The following is a 14,263-nucleotide window of genomic DNA, read 5'->3' as shown; positions in this document are numbered from 1 at the left end:
AATGAGACCTGACCCTCCTGCTGTCACTTCTTGATGAAGAGTGCAGAAAGGCTGCACCATGTTCTCACACACGGAAGCACACACACTCAAACTTCACGTCATGGGAAAAAGCAAATATATGTTTTGCATGAATACACTGATACCAAGTAAGCCAAATAGACATATTATGTAAGTATTTCAAGAGTATATGGCCATGCACAACATTGCATAGGTCATGGGTCATCCACATTTTAGATGCAGTAATTAGATATTATTAAGTCGTTAAAATAATCATCAACCAGCTTACTGAGAACTTCAGAAAAGGGAGAGATTGGTCTATGTGTGTTTATTGTGCATTATGTGATGAATCAGAACTAGAAAAAGCTAAAAAAAATAATTAAGATCTGCTTGGATGGGGTTGTATCTATCTTAAGAAGGGTAAATATATACATGTTTTTGCTTTGAGTTTGTTGGATTTGCAACGCGTGAAACAGAAAAGTGAGTGTTGTTGCTTGAAGGCAATGTGAGGCAATGATTCACTCAACAATGTGAACAGCTGCCCTATCAGGAACACAGACGTTCCAGCTGCGTTTCCTCCCATGACGAAACTTCAATGTACTTCTCACAGAGACTTATCTTCCATGAGAAGACATTGAAAAGTTCTGGGAATTTCTACAAATAACATCTTATGTTCTTAAGATGACCAATGCGACTGAAAAGTTCATACTGCATGAATAATAGAAGAAACTTTTACCGATCTCTTTTTTTATCGTATTTCAGATTTCCCTGCTGATGCATTCACCTCAACTCCTACTGAAAAGTCTTCACAAAATGATACAGAAATAAATTAAACCATTGTTATTTCAGTACAACTAGTTTGAGTATCCTGAGGCTCTTTTGAATCCACTTAAGGAGACCTAGTAAGTAAAGAAAATCTACAGTGCTAAATACACATATTACACATAATCCATACAATGCAAAAACTGACATAAAACTGGATGGAAACTGTTAACGAAAAACTATGTATTAAAGCACTCAAGGTTCCTTGATGATGGCACAATCAATAAAGTATATGTTTAGCATTCTATATGTCTATCCAAGGCTACTTTACGATAAAGCAGGATATCCTTTAGGGCTTGCTTGCCAATTTTTGGATGGGATAATTGAAAACTGCACTTGTCATGATGCTTCAAAAAGCCTCTTAAGACTGGATCTGTTACAGGATGTTGTTGCTTGAGTGCTCAATAGAACCTCTCTTACACTTTCATCCATGGTCTCTTACTTGGCTTGAGCCAAACAACCACTCGCTAGTTTAAGGAAAATTGGGCAAGTCGCCACAATCAATAATAAAAACGTTTACGGAAGCACAAGACCTGATGAGTAATCTTTGATTATGTAATGAAACACATTGATTCTACACAGGCATAAAACTTTACCACTCATACTTGTTGTCATGGGTGGCCCTTTCATACCTCTTGCTCTATGTACAGTGCTCATTCATCCCTGCCTAGCATCCAATCCTCAACCTCACATCGGCATGGGAACCTCCGCAAATGTCATCCAAAACTCAAACTTGAGCATAACAATCATCCGACAAATGAAAATATTCCGCATATGGACGTTACGTTTAATGCAAGATATTTCCTCGACATGAGAAAAGTGTAAATGACATGCGCTTAGCAAACCTAAGTGAAAACATATGGCCAGAAATTTGGAAAGATCTGAGCTAACTCTCCCCTTCCTGTTGCTACTCACCAAGGTGACATGCACAGACTTAATAATGTCCGCAAGCATCTCACACCAGAATGATAAATGAGGCTGCGGCTTGACATGCTGTATGCACCACTAGGGAACGGACATATAGCAGTGATGGATCAACATTTCCACGATTATTCACCACCGCATTTGCATGCCCGTGACCAAGTGCAGCCCAACTCATCCTGGACAAATAAGTCATTCCTAAGTCATTACTTTATATCAGACCCTGACGAAGCTTATTGATGGGTCTTCAAAGGAAAAAAAAAGTAATTCCTTGCAGCTCCACATGTGATCAAATGTCAGGGTAGTCAAAAGCATGCACAGATAGTTAAAGCAAGGCATAACCAATTCGATCGTCTGCTCAGTAAATCCATGTGCGATAAATCTGACATACAAGAAGACACTGTATTGCTACAATACTGTTTTCGTAAAACCCTGAACGTAAGTCTGGGGAATTCATATGTTTAGTTTTTTTACATTATTAACAAGTGAGCAGGTGGTGTTTCTTTCTCCACGTGGCCAGACTCGTGACCGGTGTCTGGTCGCTGGTCTTTTGGTCGCCGGTCTTTTGATCCCCGTTGGTCGCCGCTAGGGTTAGGCTTAGGGTTAGAGTTAGATATCTAAGTAAATTTGACAATCCTAACCCTAACGCTAAAGGCGACCAAAAGACCAGCGACCAAACGTCCAAGCACCGATCAGACTGCACACCAGCAATGACTGATATACAGTACATCCCACAATGTATTTTAATGAATATTTTTTCCCCTCTTTACAGTATGATGTATTGCAGTTGCACACCACTGCAAATGATAACTGCAATTGGCCAATTCGGCATAATTACTATCCATCCATTCCATGCCCCATTTATCCTGTTAAGGGTCAGAGGGATATGAAGCCTATCCAAACAGTTTTAACTGAACTGTTGGCCAGTCAATCACAGAACACACGATTGAGAAAGACAAATATTCAGGCTCACTTTTATATTATCATTTGAGAAGGATTTGAAAATGTTCATGCCGCTTGCAATGAAGTCAGTTGAATGAACCACAATGCCCGCCATGATTTACATGGGCCTACCACTCAATTAATTTTGGTATTAGAGGGAATTGTGATGATGGTGTGGAATCGATTATTGCTTAATCATGCCTGCAAGCAATCAAATTGAAATGCACTGCAGCTCATTCAATAAACCATTCTGCTGCTGAAAGATAAAGTAAAATACCAACGCAACTTGCTATGGGAAAATCTTTCAGATAACCTCTTTTATAGCCTAAAGACAAACTTTCTTCATATTTGTGAGTGTGGACTCTTTTGGCTTTTTGGTTCTTGTATTAAATATTCTTTTCCAAAGTTTACCATATAAAATTGTCTTCAGGTGCTGCATTTTAAGAAAAAATACAAATTCTTACACTTTGACCACAGTGAACATGCCTTGTTTGAAAAGAAAAACAATCACAATGCTGATTTATTTGGCTTTTGTATAACCTGAAGGTGAAGGGCAAGGGGGTCAGACCTGGGTTGGTTCGCGGGCCGCTTTACCGTCAACTTGGGAAAATCAGTAAATATAGTATACATCTATAATCTTCATTTTAATTTCGTCATAAAACAGAAAGTCGGCACTCATGACATTCCCGGGCCACACAAAATGATGCTGCGGACCAGATTTGGCCCCCGGTCCGCCACTTTGACACCTGTGGTGTAGGGGTTCACTCGATGGTGTCGGTATAATTACGAGTGCAAATAATCATCTATTTCCCTGTGTGCCCTACGGATGACTGGCAAGCAGTTCAGGGCGCTCTACCTTTTGCCCGAAGTCAGTTGGGATAGGCTCCAGAAATCCCCACATCCCTTACGAGATGAATAAAGCAAGACCTAAGAAGGTACATAATAAATTGTCAAGCAGTTTTAGTGAGTTCTATGTGGACAGTGAACAGGCGCCGGGGTCAAACACGTAATGACCCAGTCTACAGATACCCTCTGCTATGGGTGCGTCAGCCATGACACTTTGGCCTTGCGCCTTACGGCGCTCTCGTCAAACTCTGCTAAGGACGGCGGATTCATCAGACACTAAAATGGATTCTCAGCATGCTGTTGACAGCAGGATGGCTGTCCTATCTTGATTGCATTCTTATTTATGATACACTGTAGGTTAGGAGGGAAGAGGAAAAGTCATAATATGACAGGATGAGTTACATCGGATTCCTCTCTATGCACTTTGAACGTTACAGTTGGAATTGAAGCATATTAACCCGGCAGTGTACATTTAAAATGTCCCAAATGTATATTTATTTTTGTGTCTTGTTGGAACTCAATCCCTGATAATCATGGAATCCTTCGACACACAATGGATTTAAGTTCTATTGACAGGTTCTCTGGGGCAGCTTGCCAGACAAGCATGATGACACTTTGAGTGAGATGATAGAGCCAAATTGCCTGCTCAGGATGAATATAAAGTATCTCTTAAATCAGAATATGTATCCATGTTGAGTGATCAACATTGGGGATAATGATAATTTACATGCTCAGGTTTTGCTGAACATTAAGAAAAGGAATCCTGTCTGTGTCATCAACTTTTAGGGGAAAAGATAGAAAGACGATGATGGAAAAGCGCTTTAATGACGGATATGGACTCTAAAATTGGAGATGAAAGTGCTATGAACATACTTCATTGAGAACTTGACAGGAAAATGCAACTGTTGCCGCACTGCAATTTCACTTAGCAGATAAAAATGAGCAGGGGTTTTAGTAACCACTATACTGAATATATCCACATGCTCATAATTTACAGTGTTACCCTAATATCAAACAATCCTTGACAGTGACCATTTGATATAAATAATATTTAGGATGATTATTAAGTATTAAACTAAGGTTGAACTAACTAAATCTGTTGAAAAAAACAAAAACCCTCTTAAGGATCATCAGCAGTAAACATGACAGTATTTTTGAACAATATAACTAATGCCCAGTCATTGTGGCAAAGTCAACTTAGACAAATAACTTTAAGACAAACTTTGTTTCTAAATTTTATGAGAATGTGTCCAGTGGCAGGGGAGAAAATAAAAAGTGAAGAATGAATTTATAGAGCCAGGATCAGCTGGCTCAGGCATCTGATCAGGATGCCCCTGGACGCCTCCCTCGAGAGACAGACGACCAAAAGACTGGCAACCAAAAGACCGGCGACCAAAAGACCAGCGACCAAACGTCCGGTCACGGCAGAGTATCAGCTTCCTAGCTAAAGCTGTTGCTTCGGCAACCCGACTTCGGATAAAGCGGATCAAGATGAAATGACGAATTTATCACGTCGAATGACCAACTTTTGTGTGTGTAAGAAAACGCTAGCTTAGGCCAACTCCTGGAGCAACAGATGCTGTGATATGACCATTGTTTTTGTAACAAGGCCCTATCTACCCTTTACAAGAATATGCCATCTTCATGGGCCAAATACAGGGGACAGACATTTATCCTTTTGAGGAATAAAGTAGGAATTTTGCATAACAAAGCACAAAATGTTTGTTTATTTGTTTGTTTTTCCTCTGTTTTGTTTGCACGCTCCAACTCACTGTGCATCAAAGACACATTGGCAAATAATGCAAGTGAAATTTTGGGACATTTCCAGAGCTGGAATAAATACTAAAACATTGTTTTCACACACATAGTGGCCACTCTGTTGGAATTTAGTGCATAAAGCAAACTTGCAATCATTGAAATCATAATTGAGTGCACATTCATGTCACTCAAATAGACATAAATGCATGAGACCAGTCACAAATGACCCAAATGAAAAGCTTGTTGCAGTTTTGATGAATTTTAAATTCCTAGTCCTTTAAATATCATTGATGAAAGCATATGAAACACTTTTTTAACAAGACAACAGCTTCAATAACTGCAAAAGAAATGTACTTTTTAATGAAAATGTAGCAACAATAGCACTGGTGGCATTTTTTCTCCCTTTCATGTGCTCATAACATGGTAAATGAAGTTGACATATTCCTCTGTGATCATTAGAACGGACAAAACAAGCTCTTTGTTTGTGGATCTAGCCCTTGCTCTCTAATTCGCCATACCGGCTCCCCCTCCGTCGATTCATCTCTGTCCCAAAATCAACCCCCGAGTTCCCACACAAACCCCACCACCTCTCTAACTTGTTCATGCGCTTGTTTCTCAACCAAACAAAAAAGCACAACGAGCTCATTTGGATTTGGACCGTGAGCCTCAGCATCTTCATGATCTTTTCCTCCAAAATATTTCCCCTAAACATCAAGTATAGCCACTTTATGAATAACTAAAGTTCAAAACTGAAATATCTTTAAAAAATACTCACATTAAAAGAAAAAAATAGACATTGACACTAAAATACATTTTAAAAATGACACATTTACACTACCATAAGCCTGAAGAAAAGTAATTTTATGCAACTGACAGCCAAAAAATGTTAAGATCTGTATACTTTCCAATTTCTACAATGACCCTATGTGGTAGTAAATACTACAATATCATCAAAAACATTTTTTTTGCCAAGAAAAAAAGAAAACTAAAATAAGAAAAATAAGAAAATAGTGAGAGAGGCCATTGAACTCAATGCAAAAGTTACCCACAATCAACATTAGAAGCCCACTCGCTGCTCTTTTTGCAGGCAATCTGATGCAATTCCTGAACGGGACACACACATATACACACAAAAACACAAACAATGCATGCATTTACAACACTTATTAAGAAAATTCTACACAATTGCGACTATAATACCATTCTGTAAGGGTCACCGGTGCAAGGTGCACATTAACATGAACCGCCCCCTTCATAGTTATGGCATGTGTATTATAAAGAATACAAATGTTATATTTACCTTGCTTGGATGGAGCACAAATGAGCAAAATCACTAAAATGATCCAAGGGTTGCTCTCCACCGCCATGTACAGCCTTTTTAGTGCGGAGGGGGCTTCACCAGTTGGGGTCTTTTCGTCGGTGCCTATACGACACGCCGGGCTATACCGTCACAGCCACATGCCATGCATTTTGTTTCACCCCCCGCCGGGCGGTCAACCGCTATTGTTTGCGCGATTTGGGGGGAGAGAAAGAGAGAGAAAGAGGGTCTCTCGGCCCCATTCAAAAGCCAACTACGCACGTTTTCTAATAGTCCCAAGAAGAAGAAGAAGAAGTGCAGTGCGGCTGGACGAAGCGTCGTGTCCCTCGGCGAGTCAACGCCATGTTACCCGACAACGTTGAACAGGAGCGCGTGTGATGTTGCTGGTGCGGTGGGAAGAGTGTGTGTGCGTGTGTGGGGGGCTCTCTGCGGGGCTCTGCCTGCCCCCCTCCACATGTTCATGCACACGTGCACACGCACGCATTCATGCTCGTGCACGCTGCCTGACTGGGACTTGACTGCTTGTTGCTGGATGCTTGATTGTTGGCTACTTGATTGTTATCCATTGGAGCAGAATTATGAACTGCTTCCTCGGGGGGTGCTGGTGCCTATCCCAGCTAAGTATGGGCATCAGGCATGGGGACACCCGAGCCAATCGGAGAGGACAATGAGACAAAGGAACAACCATTCACAGTTACACTCATATCTAGGGGCAATTTAGAGTCTTCAACCATGGAGCATATACTTCGAATAATGATAATACTATTAATGATAAGAAGTAGAATGTGACACGGTAAACAAGTGGTTACAGTACCTCAGAGGCGTTTGCATGTTCTCCTCGTACCTGTGTGGGTTTTCTTTGGGTGCTTTCAAAGATTAAAAACAATAATAGAAATAATAATGGAAATCATGATAGAAATCATGATAGAAATCATGATAGAAATCATGATAGAAATCATGATAGAAATCATGATATAAATCAGGATAGAAATCAGGATAGAAATCAGGATAGAAATCACGATAGAAATCACGATAGAAATCACGATAGAAATCACGATAGGAATCACGATAGGAATCATGATAGAAATCACGATAGAAATCACGATAGAAATCACGATAGAAATCACGATAGAATCACGATAGAAATCACGATAGAAATCACGATAGAAATCACGATAGAAATCACGATAGAAATCACGATAGAAATCACGATAGAAATCACGGTAGAAATCACTGTAGAAATCACAATAGAAATCACGATAGAAATCACGATAGAAATCACGATAGAATCACGATAGAATCACGATAGAATCACGATAGAAATCAAGAAAAAAATCACGATACAAATCACGATAGAAATCACGATAGAAATCACGATAGAAATCACAATAGAAATCAGGATAGAAATCATAATAGACCACTAGACAACCACCACCACCATCACAAAGCTACATCACAAGTTTAAAATGATGACCTAGAAGTCGACTCAATTCCACAGAATTAATGCTAAAACTCACAAATTGACACTTTTGTCCACTTCCAGGTTGTCCGTTTGCATCGAGGCGGTAGCTTTTTGCATTTGTGTTGTGGGATATTGGGATCCGTGTTGTAGCTACTTGCTTTCGGGTGGTGGGTCTTGGCAGTCGTGCTTTGGCCAATTTGCACCCATGCTTTTATTTTGCAATGCATTTTGAAATGCCATGCCTGTTTAATAGTGGTTAATGGTAGAAAAAAAACATCTAAAAAGGTTAATACCTCCAGGAAGTGGACACAATTGTCATTTACAAATACCAACAGTTGTCCAACCAACCAAATGACAATATTTCAGATGGATTGCATTGCTCATGATATCAAACACACCCCAACATTGTTCACACGATGGCCTTCTTTGCCAATACCAACTGTTTAATAGTGATGAATATCCCAAACCTTGAAGTTAGATAGTTCTACATCAGTTCATCAATAAATCAATGTGAGCAAGAAACAACCAAAAATTACATTACAGAACAAAAAGGTTATATTGGCTTTTTTTCTTCTTCCAAGATTCAGCAGAAAGAATAAGAGGAGGATGGGTTTGAATCTCAATCGATCAAATGATGAGTGGTAAGGGCTACCCTAACTCGTACATCCAAACATATCCCGGCCTGCCCACCTACCCCACAAAAAGGCATCTTCAAGGTAACAAAGAGATGAAGTCCTAGTGTATATGCACACTGCACAGTACATTTGCTTCTGTCTGAACTCAACTGCACAAAATACCTTCTAATGCAGCATAGTCCAAGTCGTACAAAGCCCATTTGTGTGGCAAATCCCCTCATTCGTCTATTCACGGTAAGCAAACGCACAATGATTAAAGGCTCTAATGGAAGTACTCCCTTTGGTAATATAATACCACGTCTCTCTACATGCTGATGGGAGATTGATATGGTCTGATGAAATGAAATAGGATGCATGCATTTCCCAGGTGTCTGATTAAAGCAAATATGAATTATGATGGTAGGATGAGCTGTCCGGTACTGTTGTGGTCAAGATTTGGTTTCCCATCACTTTTTTTTTTTGGTCTTACATTCAATAACCAACACTGCATAGTTTCCACAATGACTCTAAGTATGAGCACTATAGAAAACAACAGCCTCAATAGACATGAAAAACTCGAAGCGGCCATGACATATCACATTTAAACGTACACAATGGCTTAATTATGATGTCTCCGGCTCTCACAGAGACCAATTAAAAGAATAAACCTTATTCAAAACACACCAGAGATTCTCGTTGTTTCTCTTGGCAGTTTAAAAGGGGAGAGGTGAATGTTTTGAATCCATGCCAGATAGTGCCTCCTGATGCTTTTTTTTATTGAGGCAAAATAACACCAGGCCTTATTTTTCTGTGCAATGATTGCTTCATGCAGCCATTCTATACTGCATTTATTTATCACAGTATGTGGTCAAATACACATGTACATAACTGTTGGGATTCTTTGCAAAACAAAATCCCACCATTTAAATTTGTATTTTTTTCCTGTCCAATTTTTTTGGCTCATTTTAAGCATATATATTTTGATAAAACTTTTAACATAGGCTCTATTTAGATGTTACCTCTAATGTTTAAGTGTGTCAAAAAGTCCAGAGGTGTCAAAGTGGTGGCCCGGCGGCCAAATCTGAGCCACTGCATCATTTTGTGCGGCCCGAGAAAGTAAATCATGAGTGCCGACTTTCTTTTTTAAGATCAAATTAAAATGAAGAGTATAGATGTATAATAAATTTCCTGATTTTCCCCCTTTTAGATCAATAATTGTAATTATTTAATCATTTTTTTCGGTGTTTTTAGTTCAAAAATCATTTTGTAAAATCTAAAAAAATGTATTAAAAAAGCTAAAATAAACATTGTTTTAGATCTATAAAGAACTGAATATTCAGGGCTTTTGATCCAGTTAATTTAATCCATTTATAAAACAAATATCTAAAAATTATATCTATAATGATCTGGCCCACATCAAATCGAGTTGACGTTAATGCGGCCTGCGAACCAACCCGAGTCTGACACCCTTGTTCAAGTCGATCTATATCATTTTGTGCATTAACATGTCACATAAACAAACTTATTGTCAGTTTGAGACGACTTGAAACTGAGAACATTTCACAATTCAAACAAGGACCATCACTTTAGGATTGGCTGTATGGATGAATACTAATAGTTGTCAATAATTATTTCTCACTGGGTTCAATCAACTACGTTAAACAAACAGTAAGCCGTAGTCCATGGTTCATGTTTGAATATGGAAATGTGTTATTCAACCTCTTTTCACTGAACAAGTCCATGGGGACAAATCTCTCCCCCTTGACAGCATGGCTGGTCCGGAGGAAAAGTGTCGTCATGGCGACGGAGACAATGGGGGGTTGACACGGGTTCATAGGAGTGGCGCCTGTTTAAAGTGCTTTTATGTGTAGAAAAGTTGACAACCCCTCCCCCCTAACTTTACTAAGTATAAACCTTTATACATGCGCAATGGATAGCAACGCTCTTGTGTTATTCTTATATATTATGACTATGAATTATTTAATGAGCCACTTTATGCAGTTAAATCTACGTTACAGATTTACAATACATATTGGAGGTCATGCCCAGACAAAGTATTGTGTAGAAGTTGGGTATATTTTGGTATAGTATCAAACCTTTTTTATAATTCAACTGGAAGATAAAATTTTCATTAAAGCTTACCGAATGCAATACTGAATTATTGACTATTGTACAACCCTTGTACTTAAATGCATATATGTAGATTCGAATAGGATATAAGATAATAGACTTTCATAATTTAAAGGGGCAGTTAACAATTTGTATTTGTTTTTTTACATTTTTTTTCTTCACATTATTGTTGCATTTTGTAATTTTTTGTAAACAAATCAGTGCAGTATTTTAAAATGGTCACACTTTTAGAAACCATAAAAAGTTTGTCGTAATCACTCTATATTTCCTTACCTACATCCTTTGCTGGTCCTTTGATTAAGTTATCAAACATAATAATAAACAAACGAGAATATTTTGGGATTACATACACCCAAAATATAAATAAAAAGTACATTGAATGACTGAATGGATGGTTTGTTTTTAAGTACACTTTGAATAACTCTTACCAGCTCCCCATGGCTGAACATTTTCAATGAAACAGCGGCCTCCCTTGGTAAAATGAGGTAAACACAGGTTTTTTTTTTAAGTAGTATCCTGCATTACATAATATAAACGTGTTTAAAAAAAGGTACCTAGTAGATCTTCCACCAAGGCTAATAAATCGAACAAACAGTGAATTTACGGCGTAACTAATTATAAATGATCATAAAAACTTAGGACCTTCAGAAATGACAGGATATCTCCTTCACAGAACAATAAAAATTTTGAGATTACAATTATTTAAAATTAATAAAATCTAGGCAGAGAGATAAAACATACGTTTTAATCTTGGTACGATTTTGCAGTGAAAATGTCGTGTGCAATAATATGACTATGTGATTAACCTCGGAGTTCAGCACCATGGAGAGAGAGAGGTGGAGCCATCAAGGATTACAATAATCCCACCTATTAGTTTTGAGAGGAATCTTGATTGACTGGTCAGAGGCGTGCACTAGTCTGGATTTAACCAGACCGGGCAGTCTCATGGACATACAATATTTGACTCATCCTTTTACTTTTGCAATAACTGATTGCAATTAATTGCTATCAGCACACACCCACCACCTTGCAAGGCCTTCTGGTATACGCTTGACGTATTCGAGGCCACGTGGGAAAATTACGGTTTGGAGAAGAAGGTAAGAAGATTATGTCTGTCCAAGCTTTACCCAGCCTTTTTCCCTGAAGTGTAGCACAGTCCGAAGTAGTGTTCGGGTACATTTTAGCATGTAGCAGATGGTAGCAAGAAGTCCATTAATCTGTCATCCCCACTATATCTAAATAGTGACTGCTCAGTTAGAAATCTGCTGTTAAATACTTCGATTACATCGCAGGAAAGGTACATTTAATGGCCAATTAATCATCACGGCATATCATCGCAATCTAATGGAGATAATATATACCGTTACGAGGCTTTGAGCGACACAAAAGTCGACATGCAAGTGTATTCTGTTATAACTGCATACATTTTGCCAATATATTACTGGATGACAGATATTATCGCCTTGTCATGACACCATTACATTTGTGTCAATGATCCGTTAAAATGTTACATGACCTTAATGTTCAGATTGTCGTATGTTTACTTTATTTGACAAGTTTCTATTTTCATAGCCAGTTATTCAATAATATCTTTGAGATTTTGATTTTTTTTAAATCTCCATTTGATCCCAGGTTGCAGGGTAGCGTGAATGGTGGTCCTTTGTTTACATAGGTTCCAGCACCCCCTGCGACCCTTGTCAGGATACGCAGTTTAGAAAATAAATTAATGATAGGCCTTCAAAGTAAACCATAACTATGATCTGACTGCTAAGGAAAATCTCATACCATCTGGAGGCCTCAGGTGCTTTATAAACCTGGCGGGCTTTTTCCATTTTATGATTTCTTATTGGATCATGGTAGGCACAAAGGATAAAGAGTACATCAGTAATCTTTCATGCCATACCCTGCCAATGGCTTTACCAAGCCTCTTATTTTGTATTATTGTTTTGTTTTACATCTGTCCAATTGCATTGTAGCATAGAGCAGGGGTGTCAGACTCGGGTTGGTTCGCGGGCCGCTTTAACGTCAACTCGATTTCATGTGGGCCGGACCGTTTTAGATATATTTATATATTTTTTTAATAAATGGATGAAATGAACTGGATTAAAAACCCTGAATATTCCGTTTTTTAATAGATTTAAAACAATGTTTATTTTAGCTTTTTTATATATATCTTTAGGTTTTACAACATGATTTTTGAACTAAAAACAAAGAAAAACGATTAGAAAATGACAATTATTGATTTAAAAGGGGGAAAATCAGGAAATGTAATATAAGTCTATACTGTTCATTTTAATTTAATCCTAAAACAGAAAGTCGGCACTCATGATTTACTTTCCCGGGCCACAAAAAGTGATGCGGCGGGCCAGATTTGACCCCTGGGCCACCACTTTGACACTAGTGGCATAGAGTAACCATTTACATGATAATGCATTGTATTGTATTAAATCCTAAATATTCTATTAAATGATATTGCAGTTTTGTGGCAGGCTAAAGACTGAATTGGAAGTCCATCTAATATTGCCATGGGTGGTGAGTACCAATACCGCCATAATTTCCATATATAACACATTATATGTATTTTTCTATGATTGGACCTTATAGTTACACTGTCTCTACCATGACATTTCCAGAGCCCAACTTTCCGCCTCTGCCAGGCTTCATTCCACTCAAGCCATGCTTTTATCAAGACTTTGAAGAAATCCCTGATCAGCACCGCAACTTGTGCAAGAAAATGTACCACCTGTGGATGTGTAGGTGCAGCTAAACGTTTCAAGAGCTGTATTTAAGAGTTTTAATCATCCTGATTTGCCATCTTCTCTACTTACGAAAAGAGCCATGCTTGACAAGGGTCCTTCTGCAATATAATAGCCAGTCCAAGTGCTTTTTTTTTTCTTTCTTTCATAATTCTCTCCGCTTTATTCGCTAACGAGCCTCAGAACTGAACAGATGGCCCTGGTTTGAGTTGAGGGGGTGTAAGGGGGCATTTAGGAGTAGAATGATGTAACTTTTTTCTTCTACCTTCATTGTTTTATGACACCATTAACACGCTGAGGGAAAAAGAGGTTGTCCATAAAGGCTTTACCTCACAGCAGAAGGATAGTCAAAGTTAAATCAAAACTATGCTAACGCACGGTTGGATTTCTAATGAAATAATGATGCAACTGTAAGTAAAATAAAAGAGTGAAACCAGGGGCGGAAATTGGGTATCTGCAGCCTGACCTCTAGGGGCCCCCACTTTAGAGAGTATGAAACAAACCTCCCCCTGCTCAGCCTATTAAGTTAAGGAACCGGAAGAAAGTCATCACATGGCAGGCCCTGTATTCTGCCATTAAATGAAACATATTATGTTGTACTCTGACTAAACAAACATAGATAGCAGTACTACATACATTTGGCCAAAAGGCCACAAAAAAGCAAAACTAAATTAATATTAGTCATTATATTCAATTG

At 38.5% G+C, this 14,263-nt stretch overlaps 2 protein-coding genes across 3 annotated transcripts in view; one reads left to right on the top strand and one right to left on the bottom strand.

Moving 5' to 3' along the window:
* The window catches only part of igdcc4 (immunoglobulin superfamily, DCC subclass, member 4), a 28,955-nt gene extending 21,886 nt beyond the window's left edge, over positions 1-7,069 (bottom strand). The window contains exon 1 of the mRNA XM_077713652.1: positions 6,587-7,069. Within this exon, the coding sequence (XP_077569778.1) occupies positions 6,587-6,653 (67 nt within the window). The 5' untranslated portion in view covers positions 6,654-7,069. The remainder of the gene's footprint in view (positions 1-6,586) is intronic.
* A 4,633-nt stretch (positions 7,070-11,702) lies between these two features.
* The window catches only part of scamp5b (secretory carrier membrane protein 5b), a 9,167-nt gene continuing 6,606 nt past the window's right edge, over positions 11,703-14,263 (top strand). The window contains exons 1-3 of one of the 2 annotated variants that reach the window (XM_077713666.1): positions 11,703-11,907; positions 13,289-13,342; positions 13,444-13,563. In XM_077713666.1, the coding sequence (XP_077569792.1) occupies positions 13,336-13,342; positions 13,444-13,563 (127 nt within the window). In that variant the 5' untranslated portion in view covers positions 11,703-11,907; positions 13,289-13,335. Of the gene's footprint in view, positions 11,908-13,288; positions 13,343-13,430; positions 13,564-14,263 lie in introns of those variants that run through there. The other variant, XM_077713664.1, reaches the window with a different exon arrangement.

The sequence above is a fragment of the Stigmatopora nigra genome, chromosome 3 (assembly GCF_051989575.1).
Source record: "Stigmatopora nigra isolate UIUO_SnigA chromosome 3, RoL_Snig_1.1, whole genome shotgun sequence".
Classification (NCBI taxonomy): domain Eukaryota; kingdom Metazoa; phylum Chordata; class Actinopteri; order Syngnathiformes; family Syngnathidae; genus Stigmatopora; species Stigmatopora nigra.
This window is presented reverse-complemented; position numbering and strand designations above follow the sequence as displayed.